At 41.3% G+C, this 22,379-nt stretch overlaps 1 protein-coding gene across 1 annotated transcript; it reads left to right on the forward strand.

Moving 5' to 3' along the window:
- Positions 1 to 5,560: 5,560 nt before the first annotated feature.
- On the forward strand, positions 5,561 to 7,767 carry LOC119272811 (zealexin A1 synthase-like). The gene is made up of 3 exons (XM_037554194.1): positions 5,561 to 5,754; positions 6,262 to 6,828; positions 7,140 to 7,767. Exons 1-3 carry the CDS (start codon positions 5,576 to 5,578, stop codon positions 7,765 to 7,767), a joined length of 1,374 nt encoding a protein of 457 aa, XP_037410091.1. The 5' UTR covers positions 5,561 to 5,575.
- Positions 7,768 to 22,379: the final 14,612 nt, after the last annotated feature.

The following is a 22,379-nucleotide window of genomic DNA, read 5'->3' on the forward strand; positions in this document are numbered from 1 at the left end:
AATTATTATGATAGTGTAGCAAGCATCGAAGAGGTGATATATGGTGAAAATTTACTAGCGAAGGGTTGAGGTAGCATTACACCTCTGTTGGTTTCTTCTCTGTTGTGGCATGTCTTCGCAAGAAAAGTAAAATATGGGGGTCCAGGTGATTGAACCAATCTAGGGTAGAAAGGGCTCTGATTATGGAGGGGTAGGTGCATGACACCAGCGGGGCAAAAATAGGGCATCATGTGTGCATAAATTTTATTGCCTGATTGTTCATCTTATCTTTTATCAGTCTTCAGATTTATTGTCCCTAAAGTTTTCTCTAAAAACAATAGACACGAGTGTATGTCATTAAAATAGGAATTGTTAGGATGATAGATAGAGGGAATAACAATGACGTTAAAATAATTCTGAAAATATGTCATTCGTATATCACGGTAAGTTCTAGTCTTAACAAACCTATATTTTAAAAAAATAACCCACTTAGTGCTGATAAATATGATTGTGCCATCCAGTGCATGTCCGAAGAATGGCTTATATCTGTATATAAAACCCTTGATTGACAGAACACGTGTTACCTAGTTTATTTTCTGATAAAGAGAATTTTATGAACTCAAAATGTCATATATATCAAGGTGATACAACCATGAGAGTTATAAACCCGGCCCATATGGTACATGTTTATGCATCTATAATCTTGCATGGACGTGTTTTTTCATTCACTTGCAACTTCTTCTTTTTTAATAATTGGTGAAACATTTAGATCGCTATGGAGCTTCCAAATGGGTCGTCTGCTACATTTCCCCTCTATTTAAACAAAGAATTAATGCCTAAACCTTTCTATGACTATATATGATCACTTTACACTATGATTCCTTGTATATTCTGGTAGCTAGGAATGAAAGAGTTCTACCTACTGTATTGATGGGCGGACAAGAAATGTGTGTGCAGATGAGAGTGGGTGGGCACGTACAAATAATTCAACACTCTATAATATCTTCATGTTTTTTTCTTCACCAACAACTCCAACTTCGTGTATTTCTCTGCAAAGCATCACAATTAGATGAAACGTTTGCAATACATTTCCCTTCTACTTAAACAAATAAATAAATGTCGAAACCTTTCTAGACTATGACCACTAATTTAAACTAGCATGCCCTATATATATTCTGCTAGCTTATTGATGGGCGGCATGTGTATGCAAATGAGAGTGGGTGCGCTCGTACAATAACCAACAGTCAGTAATCATGTTTTCTCTTTTACCCTGACAGCTCTAACGTTTTGAGTTTTATGCAAAGCGTCACAATTAGATGTCACGTTGACAACGCAACAAAGCGAAATTTGAAGAAAAAAACCCGCAACAAAGCTACCCAATGGCTGGTTTGCTAAAATTTACTTATAATTATTTTTAGGATAAATTTTCATTCTAATAATTAATTAGACAAAGAATTTGGCTGGGTTTACGTCTTGGGTGCAGTGGTGCAAAGCAGTAAGAACATTAAAAAAAGTGTGTTGTCACAAATGAATTTCATAAATAGGACTCACTGTGTAATACGTATAAATAAAGTGACTAATCGCTCCAGCTTGTGGCTGGTTCGGTGCGGAGTGAGCTCAGAGATCCCTCAGCTCCTTGTTTATTCGCTTGACAGCAATGCATGTAGAAACACGACGTTGTGCCTGGAGATACCTTACTTTTGTCCCCGCATGCTAGCGGCATGGCTAGGCGTCGGTGCTAACTTCAACAGAATCACCCATGTGTAGGTTGGGCAAGGAAATATGTGAAAAGAAATATAAGATATCCTGGATCAAGAGAGAAATGATTGGAAGTGTGTGTGTCACGTTTACAAATATTTAGTTACAATACAAAATGCATGGCTCCAGGTTGCAGGTTCTCCGGATAAGATATCACTTTGAACTGTGGCAAGCAAATTAAGGCGATCGAGAGTGGGTAGTAGTTTGATTTGATTCTCCAGATTGATTGGTTATACTATAATAAAGCAAGCAGCACAACACAACACAAAGTACATACACAAACATCTATTCTTTATACTACGTGGCTTGGGCAATATAAAATGCATGGCTCCAGATTGCAGATTCTCGTGTTGCCAATTAACTGATCGGCCGTGTAGGTGCTAAGCATGTTTTCTATTATTGCCCAAGCCACGATACTCTTCCTTTTGTTTCTTAAACTCACAGCCTACGGCAACAAAAGCCTCCGATGTGAGTTATCGTGCATATATAAACCCTCCAAATTCAAACCATTACATTATCACATCTCCACTACGCATAAGAGACTATGTTAAATAGTCTTTTGGATTGTGCAATTAAACAGCTCGCATGGTACCACCCATCTAGAGCCAAGAATGTAGAACATGAAAATCAATCTCAGTTTCCTTCAATTTTAAAACAATCAATTTCCATCGTCCTCTTTTAGTTTCTTTAATCGATAGTTATTCATGCTTTCAAATGCAGATATGAGCCAGCTGGGCTCGGAAATGAGTTGCCGATTGTTTGAATGCGTGACTGTGTACACTCTTTCCTTTTCTATGTTGTGTTGTGACACTCCTTTGAACATGAAACACATAGGTGTGCCAATTGCAAAATAATTAGCACCTTACATTGTCTGTGGGTGGGAGCAGCTGGGGTGTCCTCTATGTATTTTCATTACCCTGCCCATTTTTGTAATGTATTTATGTTTATTTATGTATTTTATGTTGCAAAAGAGCGTCTACGTGTTCCATTCATATCACATGAAGGGGTTACAACACACGTAGCATCTTTCTGGAGAAGGGATTGGAGGGACAGCTTGCCCAGAACACTAGAAAAAAGCCCTATAAAACAAAAAAAAAAAGTACAAAAGAAGTCCTTCTATGCATCAACTCATCGAGTCACCGTCTTCAACCTCTGTTGCAGCCGTTGGAGAAGGGAGAAGGTGGAACTGCATATACAGATCTGTGGGGGGCACCATCGGAGACACACTCCGTTTCTATATGCTTAGATTATATCAAGACATGATCAACCACAGATAATTGGCCTCCTGTTCCGCCTTGTAGATAATATTTTAAATTAGTCTCTACTTTTTTTGACCCAGGTACATCCTTGAAGTGTGTACAATGTAGCAGCGTAATGTCATTGTCTTAGCTAAGTTACGAGTTGTTCATGTAAATAAGATAACTATCGCCATTCTATCGAATGATATCAATTGTCACGCATTTGCTTAATGAATATTACTCATCACATATTTTTTTCCAAAAGGGGGGAAAGCCCCTTGGCCTCTGCATCGGTCAACGCACACAACCATCATATTGTTGCAAATTATTCAACCTCCACTGTTTTAGATAATAAGGCAAAAAAGACAAAAAATCGAGAAAAGTGCTCGGACAATCGAAAATGAATATGATTCAAAAATACATTCATGCTTCAGCAATGCTCTTCTCATGTACATATGAACGAAGGTGGCAAGGGATCACCCTAAGGAACATTTTATTGTGTACTTGCCTTCTTGTGATCTATAGACGATATCGAGCGGACAAAAGAACTATACATTGTAGATATGCTAAGTTTGCAAGATGGCCCTAAGCATTTTTTTAACCCTAACGTTGATGACCACGCTCTATTTCGTGCGCGGGTGGGAGGCGATTTGCTATAGCTAGTCCCGTGGTCGGTTCCATCTTCCATGTACTTGGGTGGGGTTGGGGGTTTGGAGGCGGGTGTATTCTACTAAATGCGATTAGAGGTGATCCCGCCGTCCTTTGAAACATTCGTATCATATTGCTTCTTGAACTATGTAAGTTGGCTTGAAGTTAAAATTGATGACTTGGATATCTCACAATTATATTTTATGTCGTTACTTATCATTTTATTTCAAGCAACTACTATTACTGGTCTATTGTACATACAAGAAGTGTGGAAACAAGATGATTTTAGATAAATCAATTTGTTCTGCTATTGGTGGAAAAGAGCCCATAGAATGTAAGCATCAATATCTTATCTAATGTTGTTGGGTATGACATGGCTTTTGGTTAAGGCAAACAATTATTGTGATCTTATTTTGCTACTAATCATGACAATCGCTAGAGACTATATATGCATGGGACCTTTGTTGCTTTTAATTTTAATGAAGAGGAAATATCATGGCTTGATTGAATAAAATGCCGAGGAGAAATATATTCATTCTCAAGTTGGACAGTTCTTACATAACATTTTCAAAATGCATGCACATTGTGTTGTTTGAGCTTAATCGCCTACTCCCTCTAGGTAAGGCCTAATATGTTTTTTAGATTTACGTTTACCAGCAATTAGACCAATAATATATGAAATATATTGTACTCCGTCTGTTCCATAATGTAGTGCGTATAGATTTTTTTAAGTCAAACATTGTGAAATTTGACCCAATTTATAGAGAAAGCTATTTATATATCTACAAACTAAATATATAAAATATGAAACTACTTCTTATAATGGATCTAAGGACATATGCTTGGCATTCTAGATGTAAATGTATTTCTTCAAAGATTTGGTCAAAGTTTATGAGGGTTGACTTTTAAAAAAAAATCTATATACACTACATTATGAAACGGTGGTAGTATGCCATAAGGTTGTTTGTAGTGGGGAGTATCATATACCAGTATCATGCATATGATACTAGTGTCCACCTCTGTAGTGCATAATATCATAGGTAGGCATTTTAAATTACGTCATTATTGTTTTGTATGGCACATATTAACATATCATTTGTTATGATCTGGTATCGATATGGTACTAACACCTTCTCTTTTCTCACGTTTTCGCGGGAAAACCAACAATCTATTCATCTTAAATCATAGCAGTACAACGAACACCAGAAATAATAAAAATTACATCCAGATTTGTACACCACCTAACGACGACTACCAGCACTGAAGCGAGCCGAAGGTGCGCCGCCGTCGCCCCTCCCTCGCCGGAGCCGGGCAAAACTTTTTAGCATGTCAGCAATATGTACATACTCGGGATTGCATTAGGCTTCATAATTGAGATGCTTTCTTTCATGTGTACTCGATCACAAGTAAGTAGAAATTATACTTTGATGAGAGCTATGTATCGACAAGCGCAAGCTATTCATCCATGGTCGACGTATAGAGTCCAAATTTACATTACTTGGATTAGTTCCTTCCCCAATTTGGAGTGTGTTTAGGGAAAACTAATCATGCATAGTCGTCCAGATGCGCGCAGCAGCTGCTGCATGCATGCACACATGCATCATGCTACAACCACCGCATGGAGCAACAAGATTAACTAGGACATCGATCATATCATGCACGCTACAGGGTTAACTTCATGGTTCTTGCTATCCTATAAGTATGCTATCTATCATCGAGCTCAAAGCCCAGAAACAAGCTAATCTCCTCCAGTAGCCAGTTAACTGACCATGGAGGTGTTAAGCATGTTTTCTTTTATTGCTCAAGCCACGATACTCTTCCTTTTGTTTCTTAAACTCACAGCCTACGGCAACAAAAGCAAATTACGCAAGAAGCAGCTGCCTCCCGGGCCATGGAGCCTTCCGTTCATCGGCAGCCTCCACCACGTCTTGCGTGGCCTCCCACACTGCACAATGAGGGAGTTGTCTCGCCGTCATGGACCCCTGATGTTCCTCAGGCTTGGCGAGGTTCCAACCTTGGTCGTCTCCAGCGCCGAGGCGGCGGAGCTGGTGATGAGGACCCACGACCTGTCGAGCGACGGCCATGGTGACGACGTCGTGGTTTATGAGGAGATTGTTAGGAATAAACCACGGTTCGCCATGTTCATCGATGTGTGTGGCACGTTCGTGCGTCCGGCGCGGTTGGCAGGGCCGTTCCGAGCGGCCGGAGCCAGCTAGTGCATGTAGCACGTTAGGAGATATGCATGCACGATTGGGTTGTTAGCCGGTAGTGCAGATCTTAGAGATATTCTAGGAGAGATAGGGATCATCCGTGCGTGATTAGTGGCCGGTTTGGCAACTAGATCGTGTAAGTGCACCTGGGCATAAAAGGCCCCTCCTTGTACGTGGTGTGAGCCACAGTTTTGAGCTGAGCGGAAAAAAGAATAGGTCGTGCGTGTGGCCGAGGCGCCGTTCGTCGGCGTGGCGCCGTTTGTGCGGCATGGCGTTCGTCGCCTGAAAAATCCAGTGTGTTGTGCTCCTTCTTTTACCTCTGTTCGAGCGGGTGAAAGAGAGAGAGAGGTTCGTCCGGCGTTCGTGTCGCCGGAGGGTACGCGGCGTTCATCGCTGGACCGGGTTTGTCCCAACAATTGGTATCAGAGCTGCGTGACCATCAACATCATCGGCTGCTGCGGGAAGGGGATCGGCTTCGCACCCTACGGGGACCGCTGGCGCCAGATGAAGAAGATCTGCATCATGGAGCTTCTCAACGCCAAGCAAGTGAAGCGTGTCGAGTCCATAAGGGCCGAGGAGGTGGGCGGCCTCCTCCGCTCCATTGCGGCGGCCTCTGGTTTCGTCAACCTCAGCAAGAAGGCGTCGGCGCTAGCGAATGACATCGTCGCCATGGCCATGTTCGGCGGCAAGTGCGCAGAGGAGAAGTCCGAGTTCGTGCTCGCCTACGACCAAGTAAGCGAGCTGGTGGCCGGGTTCTTCCCGCTGGACTTCTTCCCGTCGTCGCGGATCGTACGGCGGCTGAGCACCATCGAGCACCGCCTCCGTGGGAGTTATGGCTGCATCCAGCGCATCATTGCGAGTATCGTCGAGAGCCGCAATGCGGAGATCGCCGCCAACGGGGATCAGGAGGATTTCCTGGGAGTGCTGCTCAGGCCGCAGAAGAAGGATTCACTTGCTTTCCCTCTAACCCCGGAGACTATTGGTGCCATCATGTTTGTGAGTACTCCTTCCATTTTGAATAGTACCACGTAGAAGAATAATTTGGCCTCCTACGCTATTAATGTGATTCAAGTAGTCTTGTTCTCACTTACAAGAAAGTAGTCTTGTTCGTGTATGCCTTTGTTTCTAATGAACTCGTGAGAGAGAACTAGTGTTTCCTCCATTAGACTAGTTTGATTGGTTATGTCATCGTCACTCTTATTTCCTTCAACAGTTTGTGTCGTCTTAATCTCCTAAAAGAATATAGTGTCCTAATATATTTTGTTTATAATTTTTATAAATTGTGCATAACATAACTATTGCTTCATGGCATATTTGGAGGCGCTACTACAACCTTAGGATCCACTGTAGAGTGGGCTATGTCGGAGTTGTTGAAAAAACCCGAGACTATGGCAAAGGCACAACTAGAGGTTCAAAGCGTTATAGGTGCACTACGAGGTGTCATCACTAATACCGACCTTGGTGGACTGAACTACATGCGAATGCTTATCAAGGAGGTTCTTAGGTTACATCCCCCCAACCCTATGCTTGTCCCCCGTGAGTCGAGGGAGGACTGTGAAATCATGGGTTATCACATTCCCAAAGGCACAAAGATACATGTTAATGCATTTGCAATTTATCGGGATCCAAGATATTGGTACAACCCAGAAGCGTTTAACCCAGAGAGGTTTGAGAATAGCAATGTTGATTTTAAAGGAACAAATTTTGAGTTCACCCCCTTCGGGGCAGGTCGTCGACAGTGTCCTGCGATTCTGTTTGGCACGTCTGCCGTGGAGATTGCATTGGCGAATCTTCTCTACCACTTTGAATGGGTGCTTCCTGATGGAGAGAATTCACATTTGTTGGACATGTCCGAGACTTTTGGGATGGGAGTAAGGAAAAAGGTAGAGCTGCATTTGAGAGCTACTCCGTATGTATACTCTGGTTATATATAGGTATATGGACGTGGCTTGTTGCCCCTTGAGATCCCTCGTCATCATGTTCTTCCATTAATTGTACTATTTCAACTTCATAATAAGAGTGGGTGTTTACACCAACATGTCAAGTTAGTTTGATTTACTTGTCTAGTGGTTGATGTGGTCACGTTGAATGTTGTAATAATACCATTGTGATGATTGTGTGAATTCTCTTGGTGTAGATGCAGATTGCAGTAATATTTCCTTTCCATCAAGTAAATATATGGACACGAAATTTAATGCATATCGATATGTACACGTACAAGTGTGTTGATATATGCTCTAAATTACTCCCTCCGTCTTATGTTTGGCTTCAAAATTTATCCATAAAAGAGTGTAATTCTATCTTCCCAATGCACTTTAAAGTAGAAAAAAATACTTCTCTCTCATCACACGGTAATCAAGACCAATAGCAATGTACACATGGTCTTCTTAATTTCTACATGCACTCATTGAGGATTGGGTAATTAAAAGGAGAGAGATGGTGGCTTGCACCTTTCCAATGCAATTTTTTACTCAACTTCATATTTTATCCTAAAATTTCTAGATGTACACTCTTCACTGGATGGAGAGAGTATACTGTTAGGTCTAAATATTATGTGTCATTGGAGAGGACAGGCTGGAGTAACTTATTCACCACCTGTTAAGCCGGACGGGTGATATTTGTTGACATCCAATCCCCGGGTATGTGTAAACACTTATCTGGGGGTATAGGGAACCGGGTCACCATGCCAAACGATGCATTGTTGTTCACATGGGCAAAAAACCATGCTTAGATGAGTAAATGGGTATTTCAATCGTAGTTGGAGGTTGTGATATAAACCAAATTAAATGTGATGGTTGTAATTTAAACTCTACCACAAATTTTAGGGGGTAATATTAACTTTCTTGTCAACAAGTTGTCCTATTTTTTTCTCCTCTCTTCCATAGAAGCTCATTCTCCGACACGAACCTTTAGGACAGTTGTCCCTGTTCTTGGAGTAGTCTTGGCAAGGACGACAAATGAGCTATGGGAGCTGACTGTCGTGATGATCATGGATGTTTTCTGGGAGTGTCAACGTATTAGAAGGAGCGAAGGAACAGACAACTCAAGGAAGAATGGTTTTAGCTGAGGATCTATTAATCAACAAGGTACGTGTATGTTATCGAAAAAGCAAGGACATCTCACATTGGACTATCTGACAGTCATTTATTATCTGAAGGCATTTGAATATTTTGGTGTTTGTCGCATCATTTTGAAAGAGATCAGACAAGCATCTATCTTCGGCCATGAAAAACATAAATGTGATGGGGGGCTCTTAGGATAGTTGGAATGGCTACTACACTTTCGATGGGACGCCATGTATGATTGTCCGATCCACCGGATCATCGATGTATTCCCCCAAAACATTCCAATTTGAAATAAAGTAGTGTTGTTCTTCTTAAAAATAATTAATAATTTTCTCCGTACCACCGACACATGGTTGACTTATACTATCTCGCGATAGTGGATCATTAAGCATCCCCGGACTATTGAATACTTAATCATGTTTTCAATTATTTGTTGCATCAATTGGTGTTCTTTTTGTACCATAGAGGTGTTTGTCTTTGTGCTGCCTTCACTTTGTGGCAAGCCTATTGTACTCTGCTTTAGTTAGTACATCAATATACTGGCAAAGATTTGATTTCACTTTCTAAGATTTGATAATCGCATGCCTGTTGGCAGATGGACAAACCGAAATGTGACTCACATGGCCGAACATACGAGGAGCTACAGGAGGTACAAAGTATGTAAACCTCGTTCAACAACTAAACTAATAGTCCAAGAAAAGAGATGTTGAATGATCTGCTTTTGATTATAAAAAACTATATTCCAACTATTCCATTTCACCAAATTATCTTTGGTGAAAAAAGACGTTGGCCATATGAATTTTAAAGGAATCACTAACATAGCAATCATCTGTTCCAAACAACTTTTTCCTATTTGGAATCTTATCCTCTAAAATTATCTGATCCATTGTTGCGCCACGAGCTACACAAATATTTGTTTTTGAGAGTTTAGTTATGAACTGCCCACATGTCTTGCAATTTCAGGCTATTTAGGCCCTTGTCTGCCATGTACGTGTACATGCTCTGGACTGCTCTTCTCTTGCCATCCAACACCGAACATTATTCGTCTGGTTCCTCATTTGAGTTCTCATTTTCCATGACTAGCTATTTGCTTCCCCACTCACTAATTTCCTAAACATAAAGAGATGTATGAAACTAGACTTTTAAATCAATTACAGCCAGTGTCGCTAACACGTCATCATGCGGAAAATTTGAGGGACTCTTATGGACCCAACATCATGCCACAGTTTCTTTTGATGAACCCAATTACCCAAACAACGTACCGAAAATTCGAGGGGAATATGGATGGAGACTGTTTTTAGGGGAGTTTTATGAACCCACCCAGTGTACCCTTTTTTGGATATAGTTGTTTATTTATTTTTCTTTTTTGAATGGAAAGCGGTACATGTGGCTAGTGTTTTTATTCATAAAAAGGTGTTTCCCATCGAGTAAGGTTTCAACGAAAACAACTGTGGCTTCAAGGCTTCAGTCCTTACAGGCACATGTAGCGAAACTTTCCAACTGTCATCGACAAGGTCAGACCAACTCTCTGGTAGGGAAGCGATGATAATGGTGCATGAACGGTTCGTGCAAAAGAGTAAGCGTGCACGTGAAATGCACGTCTCATTAGCATTTATATATAGATATGCAAAGCACATATAGGCTAATATTAAAATAAAACTTTATGCATGTGAATTGATGTGAACTACCTAGTAAATATATAAATACACAAATCAAAGTTAGAAACAACATATCCCATGCCTTTAGATATGACTTTCACATCACTTTTATTCCTGTTATCAAACTGGCCTTACCTCATTAGCACGGCAACCTTCCCTTGCTTCCTACAAACAGAAACCGATTCTAGGCAATGTTGTCTTCCTTGTCAAGAAATTTCATCGGGACCATTACTTCCCCATCATCAGTGACCTCCACATGGAACTCCAAGTACCCTTTTCTGTCGTCGTACTGGTTGAAGACGTAGTCGCAGCACTCGAGTCTAGCCTTGTAATGTGTTGCGTCTATTTCTTGATTCATTCGAAGGAAGGGATTGCTAGTAGAGAAGTCTTTGACAAGCGGGGAAGGGATACTATTCCTCATGAACACGACCACCCTCTCCTCCTCCCTTCCTCGTGCCGCCGGGTAAAACCCGCGTGGCAAATGGCGGCGGCGGGGGGATTACCTCCCCTGGCTCCGCAGGCCTCGACGAATGGCGGTGGGGCGCGGGGCGTGCGACGACGGACCTCGGCAGGCGGTGGCGGGCGCTGGGTTCACGGTGGCGCTCCGGTGTGTGCGGGCGGTGGTGGCCCCTACGCGTGATCAGCGGATCCCTTTCCGACTCGGACGGCGCGGGGGGTGGCGGCGGCCCGGTGTGGCCGGTGATCTGGACGCAGTGGGGCCGGCGGCTCGCTGGTCTGCCGGAGATCCAGGGGCATCATCGTCTCCGAATTGATCTGCTCCAGTTCGTGCTAGCTCCGGTACAGGGAGACTGTCGTCATCTCCCGGTGCTGGCTGCATGGATCTAGCGGCGGCGGTTAGATCCTTTTGATCTTATCTCTGACAGAGAAGGCAGCGATCCGTGCACAAGAAGCTGGATGGAATTCTTCGAACCGATCTAGGTGAAAATCTGCTCTTGGCTAGATGCCAAAGCCGGCGGTGGCAGCGCTCTACGGCTTCGTTCCATTCTTGAAGGCATCGCCATGGAGAAGTTCTAGACTACTATCTGCTACCTCGGGGGGAAACCCTAGATTGATAGATCAGAAGACGGTGGCACGAGTGTGTCGTTTACTCCTTGGGGGCGTTTTTCTTGGAGGTGTACGCGGGCTCGAAGGACCAGTGGACGACGTCTTTGGTGGAGCGGTGCTTCATCGTGCACATTGATGGTGACAGATCTCGATGGCATGCCCCCCTAGAGAGTAGGCGTCTGATGTGCGATGATGGTGACATTTCTTTTTCATTTTTATTTTTCTATTTTTGTTTATTTCTCTTCTTTTTTTTCCTTTTTATTTTTTTCTTTGTCATGTTTACTTTCCTGATTCATGTTTTTTCCAGAACTTCTTATACATGTTTTCCAAAAAATGTTCACGTTTGAAAAAAAATCCTCTTTTTTAAAAAAGTATTAATTTCTTCAAAAAATGCTTGTGTTTCCATAAAAATTTTCGCATTTCCAAAAACTGGAGATTTTCAAAAAATATTTCCTAGTTTAAAAAATATTCAAAAATGTACACTTTCGAAAATTGTTTGGTTTTTTCAAATAAAATGTTAGTATTTTTCATGAATTATTCGGTTTTTTCTATTTTGTTCCAATTCCAAAAAAAAATCTCATTTTGCAAATTGCTAGTTTCTTTTATATTTTGTTTGGTTTTAAAAATTGCTAGTTTTTTTCAATAATTGACACTTTTTCAAAAAATATCCGTGTATTTCCAACATTGTCTAGAATATCAGAAAATACTCCGGTTTTAAAATTTTCTTGCAAACTCAAATCAAAAAAAATTTGGACTTGCAATTTGTTATTGAAAATGCAGGATTATTGGAAAATTGGAATCATATTTTTAAAACGCAATTTTTTTTGAAAATCCAAACATTTTCTCAAAATGCTTTCAATTGTTGGAATTTCGGTTTTCAAAAAAGAAGAAAAAGGAAACAGGAAAGAAAAAGGAGAAAGAAATCTAATGAAGAAACAAACAGAAAAGCGCATTTGAAAATTCAAAACAATGTTTTAGATCTGTAGTGGCTAATAGTTCTTATGATTCGCGTTTCCTAGTTAGACATCGAAGCTTATCAGCTCATCTGGCCAGCGATGAGCGCCCCAGTTGGAGGTGCAGGATTCGTTCCCTCACACGGGTGCATTCCTTTTTCGCACAGTTTCCTCATGACAATGGGCCGGCCCAGTCGGAGGTTATGTCCTTGTGCGGCGTGCGCGAATCGGACGTAGCGCGCGGCCTATAGGAGCCTCATAAATGAGATATAGACGCGTCGTACGTATCTAGCAGCGGACCTAGAGCCTTCATAGAAAAAATATATGTCTACCACGAACCCAAAACAACAACTTGGATGACAAAATGTATATCTGTCACAAACCCAAAGTAACGAGATACAATATGCACAACTACTACTAAACAGCCCCATAGCCTCAAGGACTACTCACACATATCACATAGATAATCATGAACGAAAGTGGAGATTGATTCCATTACTAAAGGTACAAAACAATCCACATGGTTCTAATTATTATGATAGTGTAGCAAGAATGGAAGAGGCAATCTATGATGAAGATTTACTAGAGAAGGGTTGAGGTAGCATTACACCTCTGTTGGTTTCTTCTCTGTTGTGGCATGTCTTCGCAAGAAAAGTAAAATATGGGGGTCCAGGTGACCGAACCAATCTAGGGTAGAAAGGGCTATGATTATGGAGGGGTAGGGGTACGACACCAGCGGGGCAAAAATAGGGCATCATGTGTGCATAAGTTTTATTGTCTGATAGTTGTTCATCTTATCTTTCATTAGTCTTCAGTTTTTCTTTTCATTTGTTAATATTGTTTCCTAAAGTTTTCTCTAAAAACAATAAACACGAGTATATGGCATTAAAATAGGAATTGTTAGGATGATAGATAGAGGGAATAACAACGACGTTAAAATAATTCTGAAAATATGTCATTCGTATATCACGGTAAGTTCTAGTCTTAACAACCCTATATTTAAAAAAATAACCCACTTAGTATTGATAAATATGATTGTGCCATCCAGTGCATGTCTGAAGAATGGCTTATATTTGTATATAAAACCCTTGATTGGCAGAACACGTGCCACCTAGTTTATTTTCTGATAAAGAGAATTTTATGAACTCAAAATGTCATATATATCAAGGCGATACAACCATGAGAGTTATAAACCCGGACCATATGGTACATGTTTATGCATCTATAATCTTGCATGGACGTGTTTTTTCATTCACTCGCAACTTGATTTTTTTTTAAATAATTGGTGAAACATTTAGACCGCTATGGAGCTTCCAAATGGGTCGTATGCTACATTTCCTCAATGTTTAAATAAAGAATTAATGCTTAAACCTTTCTATGACTATATATGATCACTTTACACTACGATTCCTTGTATATTCTGGTAGCCAGGAACGAAAGAGTTCTACCTACTGTATTGATGGGCGGACAAGAAATGTGTGTGCAGATGAGAGTGGGTGCGCACGTACAAATAATTTAACACTCTGTAATATCTTCATGTTTTCTTCTTCACCAACAACTCCAACTTCGTGTATTTCTCTGCAAAGCATCACAATTAGCACAATTAGATGAAACGTTTGCAATACATTTCCCTTCTACTTAGACAAATAACTAAATGCCGAAACCTTTCTAGACTATGACCACTAATTTAAACTATTATGCCCTATATATATTCTGCTAGCTAGTATTGATGGGTGGCATGTGTATGCAAATGAGAGTGGGTGCGCTCGTACAATAACCCACAGTCTGTAATCTTCATGTTTTGTCTTCTACCCTAATAGCTCCAACGTTTTGAGTTTTATGCAAAGCATCATAATTAGATGTCACGTTGACAACGCAACAAAGCAAATTAAAAAAAACGGCAACAAAGCTACCCAATGGCTGGTTTGCTAAAATTTAATTATAATTATTTTTAGGATAAATTTTCACTCTAACAATTAATTAGACAAAGAATTTGGCTGGGTTTACCTCTTGGGTGCAGTGGCGCAAAGCAGTAAGAACACTAAAAAAAAGTGTGTTGTTACAAACAAATTTCATAAATAGGCCTCACTGTGTAATACATATAAATAAAGTTACTAATCGCTCCAGCTTGTGGCTGGTTCGGCGCGGAGAGAGGTTAGAGATCCCTCATCTCATTGTTTACTAGATCGGGATCGCGCCGTGGCGCGAGGGCGCCGGTCCAAACGTTTGTATGCACATAATAAGAAGCTACTTAACAATGCATGAACATAGAAAGCATGTTTCACGATAGGTTAGCACCAAATATCTTAGGCATGGAAGATACGACAACACGTCGCTTAAAGAAAATTTACAACTATGCATAATAACTTTAAGTTTTAGGCATAACGTAGACATTTAGGCATAGAAGATACGACAACACGTCGCTTACAGACATTTTAGGCATAGAAGATACGGCAACACGTCGCTTACAGACAATTTACAACATTGGTCTTGTCGTCCTCATGACCAACGCGTTCATACTGAGCTGGTGATAGTCCAAGGTGTGCCAGGAGCATGCCAAGAACTGCCGTGTGTGGGATCCTAAACACTTGCTGGGTGTCCTGCAGTTCCCAATAATATAAAACATAAGGCCTTGGGGAATTGCCCAAAACAATTGCATTACAGCATGGAAAAGGAATCAGAGAAATCAGTTGCGGATAAAAGCAACCATGGTGATAAAAAAGATATGCCAAGCCTATCGTTTAATCAGGATTTTGTTTAGGATGTGCTAAGCATTTAAAAAAAACAGACTATGAATCAGGATTTTGTTGCAAACAGACTGAATGATGGAATGAGAAGAGGAATATATTCATGAAATAAAGCAAGAGAGATAAAGTTGAAAGGAAAGAAGTGCAGAGCTTGCAGGTGAAAACATCATATAAAATGTATAATCACCAATCAGGCAATTTCAAGATATCATGACTTATTGTTGTGATTAAAACAAAGCTAGTTGATGAATGATTGGAATCAGCTATTTCACTGATATTCATGGCGTAGTTTCAGTTTTGTGCCATGAAGAGAGGCCGTCAAGTGTGATATCCAGAACAGAGATGACCATATATATCAAGAATGATGAGGTATGAAGAAAACAAACTCTCTAAGGAACACATGCAGGTAGGTATTTTTTTCCTGCATTCTATTGCTTCTACCTAAATCTCAAGGTATACAGTGACAGCCACGATTAACGGAATTAAGCAACAACGACATGCTCTCTGATTTCAATGTAACATGTTTCAATTCCTCAATAACCCATGTGTTTTATCAAAACAAGCGCACAAACAAGGTAATCATCGAAACAATATTATGTTCTCGGCAAGGCTATGTGCATTCTTCTCAAGTCTGAGATATGCACGTACAGTGGTCTTAGATCAATTGATAATCACCAGAACTAACAACAATACATAGTCTGTGAATCAAAAGTGAGAAAATACCAGGAAGATGATTTGTGTAGTTGCAGGAGCTCAGGGGAAAGGAGAGTAGGCGGACCTGCTGGAGCTCCTTGACTGGCCAGTTGAACGTGCATCCACAGCCGAGAGAGTGCTACTACCCTACATGAGAGCATGTTAAATGGAAAAAACTCAAATCCCTAACAAGAACTTTTTTTGAAAGATCCATAAAATCCAGATCGGGATAGGGGGACTAACACGAACTCATCCTTCACGCGAGCACCACCACTCGATGGAGATGGTTGGTACCCCATGCCACTCCACGCATCATCATATTCCTCCTTCACGCGAGCACCGCCGCTCGGCGGCCTCCACATCCGCCGGCTCGGCTCCCTCGGCGGTCGCTGTGCCCCACACTGACATGAGCACCCATCCAAAGGGAAATAAAGAAGTAGACAACAAAACAAAGAGCGATGTTAATATAACCACATCATTCAATTCACATGTCAAGATACAATAGGAAGTCTTTCCACCAAGCGGCTTGATACATACAATTAAACTCAGGAAAATAATTTTCACCACTTATAGATAATAAGCAGCTGTAAGGGGGCACGTAGACAACCGCATACCAGTATACATGCAAATAACTTCCAAAATAAACGTATGCCACAGGAAAAGTAAACTCCAACATATACCGAAGGGACAATAAAAGCTCTGAACCAAAAAATCTAAGAAATGCTCAATTCAGTTTACTTAATAGTTACGAAATTAATTATTCTCGGTCAGGTGGTTCTGGTATACGTAAGAAAACACTTGTAGACTTCAAGTACAGATAAATACTCAAGCTACATGGAACTATAGTCAACAACATAGTTCTATAATAACAAGTGATTCCAATTAAACACAAGTGCTCAGAACCATGGAACTGGAGCTTTATAAAATCATGCTACTAATTATCTTAGACAACAATTAAACTCATATGCGGACCATGGTCAACTGTGGGTTTATACACTCGTCAGAAATATTGGCCACTAAAAACATAACATCATTAATACAGTCAACACATACCTCAAGTATTGAAGGACTAAGGCACTGATCATCTGTTTGACTCGTTTTCACTTCTGCATACGCTATTTTTATAAAGTGATCGAGCAGGAGTGCAGCATCGCCGAGCAGGGGCGGCGGCGATAGCCAGACCACCTTGAGCACCATGGTCCGGAAGCCAAGAGCATGAGCAGACCAAAATCAGAATGGATTAACCAGGAAACCCTAGACAAATCCCTAAAAAACAACAAATCCCTTGATGAGCACATACACATCACAAAGGAAAAGACAAACAAGGGAGCAAATAATCACCTCAGCCATCTTAGAAGCCCACTCGGTGTGCTTCCTCTCCGGCCGACCCACAAGACAGCCCCAACGCCACGCCACCGTCCCAACCGTGAAACAGCCAGAGAAGCAAGGAAAATGGTAAGAAGCAAGCGAAATAAAAGGTAGTGGGCTCCAATACAAACATTAATCAGCCTAAAGACGTTGTTATTAGAAACATGACACCGTGGTTTCTGCTGGTTTATCAACAAATTAAAACAAGCCATTGAACCGACAACTTGCTTAGTCTTAACCAGATGAAATCAAGGACCAACAACAAACAATAAAAGTCAAGAACAACTTATATGCAATAAAGGTATGAGAGAGAAGAAATATTCACATAAGATGGCTATAAACACTGGAGCATAAATAAGCAACACCTTTAAATACAAATAAAAAGGGTTCAGGGTTCAATGCATAGTGGGCTCAGATTTGCCTTTCCTCGATCATATAATCTACCCCCGCCATCTCTTGTCACCAGATTAATCTGTTTATACAGTGGAGCTGCCCTGGTTATCACTCAACAAGAATGACCATCCAAGGACAGAACAATAAGTATCACATGATCAAAAAGGATTCTAGAGACAAGAGGGAGGACCCAACTTGATACCCACAGGTGCCTTGATTGCTCAAAGGCACACTTATTTCAGCCACAGTGAATCATCATCACCCTAGCAAGGATGGCTTCCGACCGGTGGGGCACGTGCGAATAAAAAGGGTTCAGGGTTCACTACATATGGGCTCAGATTTGCCTTTCCTCGATCATATAATCTACCCCCATCATCTCTTATCACCAGATCAATCTGTTTATACAGTGGAGCTGCCCTAGTTATCACTCAATAAGAATGACCATCCAAAGGACAGAACAGTAAGTATCACAGGATCAAAAAGGATTCTAGAGAGAAGAGGGAGGACCCAAGTTGATACCCACGGCTAATCATCATCGCCCTAGCAAGAATGGCTTCCGATCGACGGGGCACGTGATTCAAACGTGGTGGCACGAGATATCTCATTTTGGGAGTAACTACTCATTACTGCAGGAGTTCAGGCTCGATGCAACGGCCGAGATCAATCTGGAGCGAGATCCATCGCCCAGAATCGCATCAAGAAAACTGATCCGACGACCGAGAGTCCCTAATCGCTGTGAGAGCTCGGTGAGGCATCCTTCTCTTATTTCTAGACTTATTTCCGGATTTCTGGATGGATCACCGGATCAATATGTTCTTACGAGGGTTTAACTACCCTGGTTATCACTAATTAGAAATGACCATCCAAGGACAGAGCCACTAAAATAAGAACGTGATCAAAACAGCTCAAAGAAACGAGGGAGGATCCAAAATAATGCCCACAAGTGCCTCGACTGCTTGAGAGCATGCCTATATCAGCCATAACTGATCATCATAGCCCTGGCCATGTCCCATATAATAGCCGAAGCAGAGCAGGGGAAGATGGAGCTCACAGAGGGAGGTTGTAGCCGAGGCAGTACTCAGAGGGCACCGGGGTTGCGCCTGAACGCCATCCAACCAGTGAGGAACCACGTCGGAGTTGTGCCTTGCACCATCCCGCCAACGAGCACGAAAGCCATGGGCACCGAAGTGGTCAAGGAGGTGAGGAGGTGATGTATAGCACATCTAGGAGCACCATCAGAGACGACCGGGGCAACGAGCAGGCAGGGAGAGGAAAGGGCGTGACGCGAGTGCAGGCCTGCAGGGAGCGGAACATCAACTATTTTTTCTTTCGGAGTATATAGGAACTATCAAACATATCATATAAGTGCAATCATCTTTGATAATATAAGAGAGCATACAAATCACATAGCTTGTTTAAGATATTTTGTCACATCAAGTAGTTTAGATAAGAAAAGCCTAACCCAGAATTACAAATAATTGGAGCGAGTGATAGATTTATTATTCTGATAATTTGGTAGTAACTATACATAATTAATTCATTTGCCAGCAGTAAAAAATATGCGATGCATTATTTACACATGTGATTAGCATGCAACTGAGCAATTGTATCAAAAAAAGGCACCAGCCTATGGAACCTGCAGAAACCAATACAATGGAGGAAAGGCTACAAGTATAGAAATCATTTTTGAAATCTCACAGTTACGTAACCTAACCATAATATACTTAACATATATGTATTAGCAATGCACAGATACATCGAGTGGGGTACCATCGCCAGAAACTACACGTGTTAACTCCTTGCTTCAGGAGTCATTTTTGTTCCAGCATAATTGACAGGAAATACAGAAGCGATGGCATACTTCCCTTAGAAGGAGAGGATCAAAGACTCTCAAGCAAATGTGGGGGTTGGCATGCTAATCGAAACGCAGGTGCTTTGTGATCAACAGTTCTTTCACATTGTACAGAGATTGGGACTCAAAAATACCTGTGGCCGGGCATAATGCAAGCATGAATTTTGTACCTGAGGGTCCATTGATGCAATCAGGGCTCATTCGGTTTGGAGAAAATCAAAACGTAGGAATTAGGAGTAGTATAGGAATATGATAGGATGGCACTTGCCATCCTAAGGAATTGACTTGCCTCGTTCCTACGCGTAAAATGAGTTTTGAGTGGATGTGTAGTTTCCTCCAAAAACACGGGAAATGAGTAGTATTCCTACGAAATTCCTGCACGCATTTCCTACAAACCGAATGCATACATAGGAAATTAGAAAAGCAACTTATTCAGCAACAGGCTCCCTTCAGGATGTCTTGATGTCTTGCCGCTGCTTCCACGACACAGGCTCCCTTCAGGATTAAAAAAATGACATCATATGAACCCACTGTCTCCCCAATACTATAGCCACTACTAATTAATGGGGAAATTAGAAAAGGCAGGGATGGGGATCTGCTATACCTAGGGGCGTGCAGAGGCAGCAGAGGCTGAGCTCCTCCTTGTGCATGTGCCGGATCTCCTCATCCAACGCAGACGACAGTGAGCCCACCAATCAAACCCTAGGTCAGGGCCAGGGGAGGTGGAGGCGAGGTGTGCCAGCCGGGATCTCGATCCAACTCCGGCCGGCCAGCCCTGTCGTCGCCGGCAAGACCATCCCACCCCAGCGTGCCTACCTCCTCCTATCCTCCCTCCACATCTTCTCTTCTGCAGGAACGCACTTCCTGACCTTGGGCTCCAGGCTCTCGAGCACGTCGATGTGCCGGACCGCCAATCCTTGCAGCGTATTCTGCATAACCATGACACTGAATTAGCACAACCCCGCCATGAAAACAACCCAAGGCATCCCAAATGAACGAGCATCATCTGCGCAGAACACCAGATCTCAAATAAGATGCACCAACATGTTCAGTTCTTGCTGCCCACTACTTCTTGTGACTAAATCAGAATAATGCCTAAACAACATATCACACTTTTTCCATGTAAATATACAGATGTATGCTAACTTCTGACAAAGCTTAGAGCTTTCTACTCGTCATCACTTGCAGACAAACTATAATGAATACAAAGGAACAATTTAACAACTGACATACTGAGCCAACCAAATAGATTCAAGAATATGTGCCCAGGTACTTAGTCCAAGCCTGATTTTGTTTCCAAAACCTCCTTTAGTATACGTATAGAATCCATGGGAAACCTCACCTTAATCGACTGCATGAGGTTGTCCTTGTCCTCGAACCTGAGATCTGCATCAAAGACACCAGAGAAACCAATGAGACAAAAAACACCCTGAGTTCTTTCCCATCAGAAGAGTCTAGTATTTATTACAATAGATTGATCAACAAATCATTATAGGCACCAATTAAAAACCATTGCCTTCAGAGGAAGAGGTATAGGAATATAATTTTGTGAGATATCAGACTTGAATTATAAACTAAAGTATTGCGATGAGGGCTTTTGTGCATATAAAAAAACAAGATATCTCTATATTTTCTAGACGCTCCAAATGTCCCAATCATACTTGTATATATATGTACCACACTCAGTAGTAACATGTAAGTTACGCAGTCAATTCGATCACAAGTTTAGAACTACTTGGCAGATTAAATAAATATGGGAAGGGCACCAATGCGACACACAAGCATGTTTAGTAAGCGGAGCCATATCACACCCTTTCGAACAACCATTAACGGTTAATTACAATTGAGAACTAAATCAACAAATGATTAGCTATGTTCAATACAACAACGCTAGGCTACCAACGCGACCAAATAATAGTTATAGTACCGAGCCGGCGCCAGATCTATAAATTAGCTTAACTAATACAACAACCAGGCAAACTATGGGATTGTATGAGACACCACACATTTTGCAATTTCCTAAATCAAATCAAAGAAAAGCAACTTATTCAGCAAGTACCAAACAGACCTCCACAACTACCATCTACCTTCGGATCAATATTTTCATAGATTGCCTCGTAGTACTTTGGCGCCTCCTAAAGAAAAGTATCATATTTAGCAATTAGCATGAAGACAAAGTTATCAAGCTGGAACTCACCATGTATATAATTTGACTGTCATGCACAGACTATTTTCAAACTCAGCCAGCAAAAACAACTTGAACCCCTGTTTTATTATACACAAGAGTAATCAGACATCTAGTCATGTCAAACTTGGCAAATATATGCTGAGAAAATAGATGTGGTTATATATTGTACTTAATTAAATCTATCACTTGCTAGTCACAAACAGTGAAAGTCATATGAATATCTTCACATGGTATATTTTTGCTGAGCTTCTGAGGGATGAGCATGCATCTTAGAATTAATTAATGTGTAGTGTTAAATTCCATTGTCTGCCAGGACCATCACCGTAATATTCCCAAACCAATACAAATTTCATTTAGTAGGAGATGGGCAATAACAAAACTTTATATGATGATGTAGCAAGTCTATAGCAAAATGATGACCATCTATAATGCAATAACAGAAGCAAAACTATAAAGTATCAAAAATGCAATATAGTACCTATGCAATTACCAAGCACATGGCATTTGGCGGTCATCACCTCTAAGATCTGCTCTGCAATAGTTACAATGCCTCACCCTTGAGAA

This window comes from Triticum dicoccoides, chromosome 3A (assembly GCF_002162155.2).
Source record: "Triticum dicoccoides isolate Atlit2015 ecotype Zavitan chromosome 3A, WEW_v2.0, whole genome shotgun sequence".
Classification (NCBI taxonomy): Eukaryota; Viridiplantae; Streptophyta; class Magnoliopsida; order Poales; family Poaceae; genus Triticum; species Triticum dicoccoides.

Bases quoted from the DNA above. Each gene is read 5' to 3' on its own strand.
- LOC119272811 (XM_037554194.1), top strand. From the start codon at position 5,576: ATGAGGGAGTTGTCTCGCCGTCATGGACCCCTGATGTTCCTCAGGCTT. The intron at 5,755-6,261 runs GTTCGCCATGTT...TTGGTATCAGAG, and splicing joins ATTGTTAGGAATAAACCACG to CTGCGTGACCATCAACATCA. The intron at 6,829-7,139 runs TGTGAGTACTCC...ACTATTGCTTCA, and splicing joins ACTATTGGTGCCATCATGTT to TGGCATATTTGGAGGCGCTA.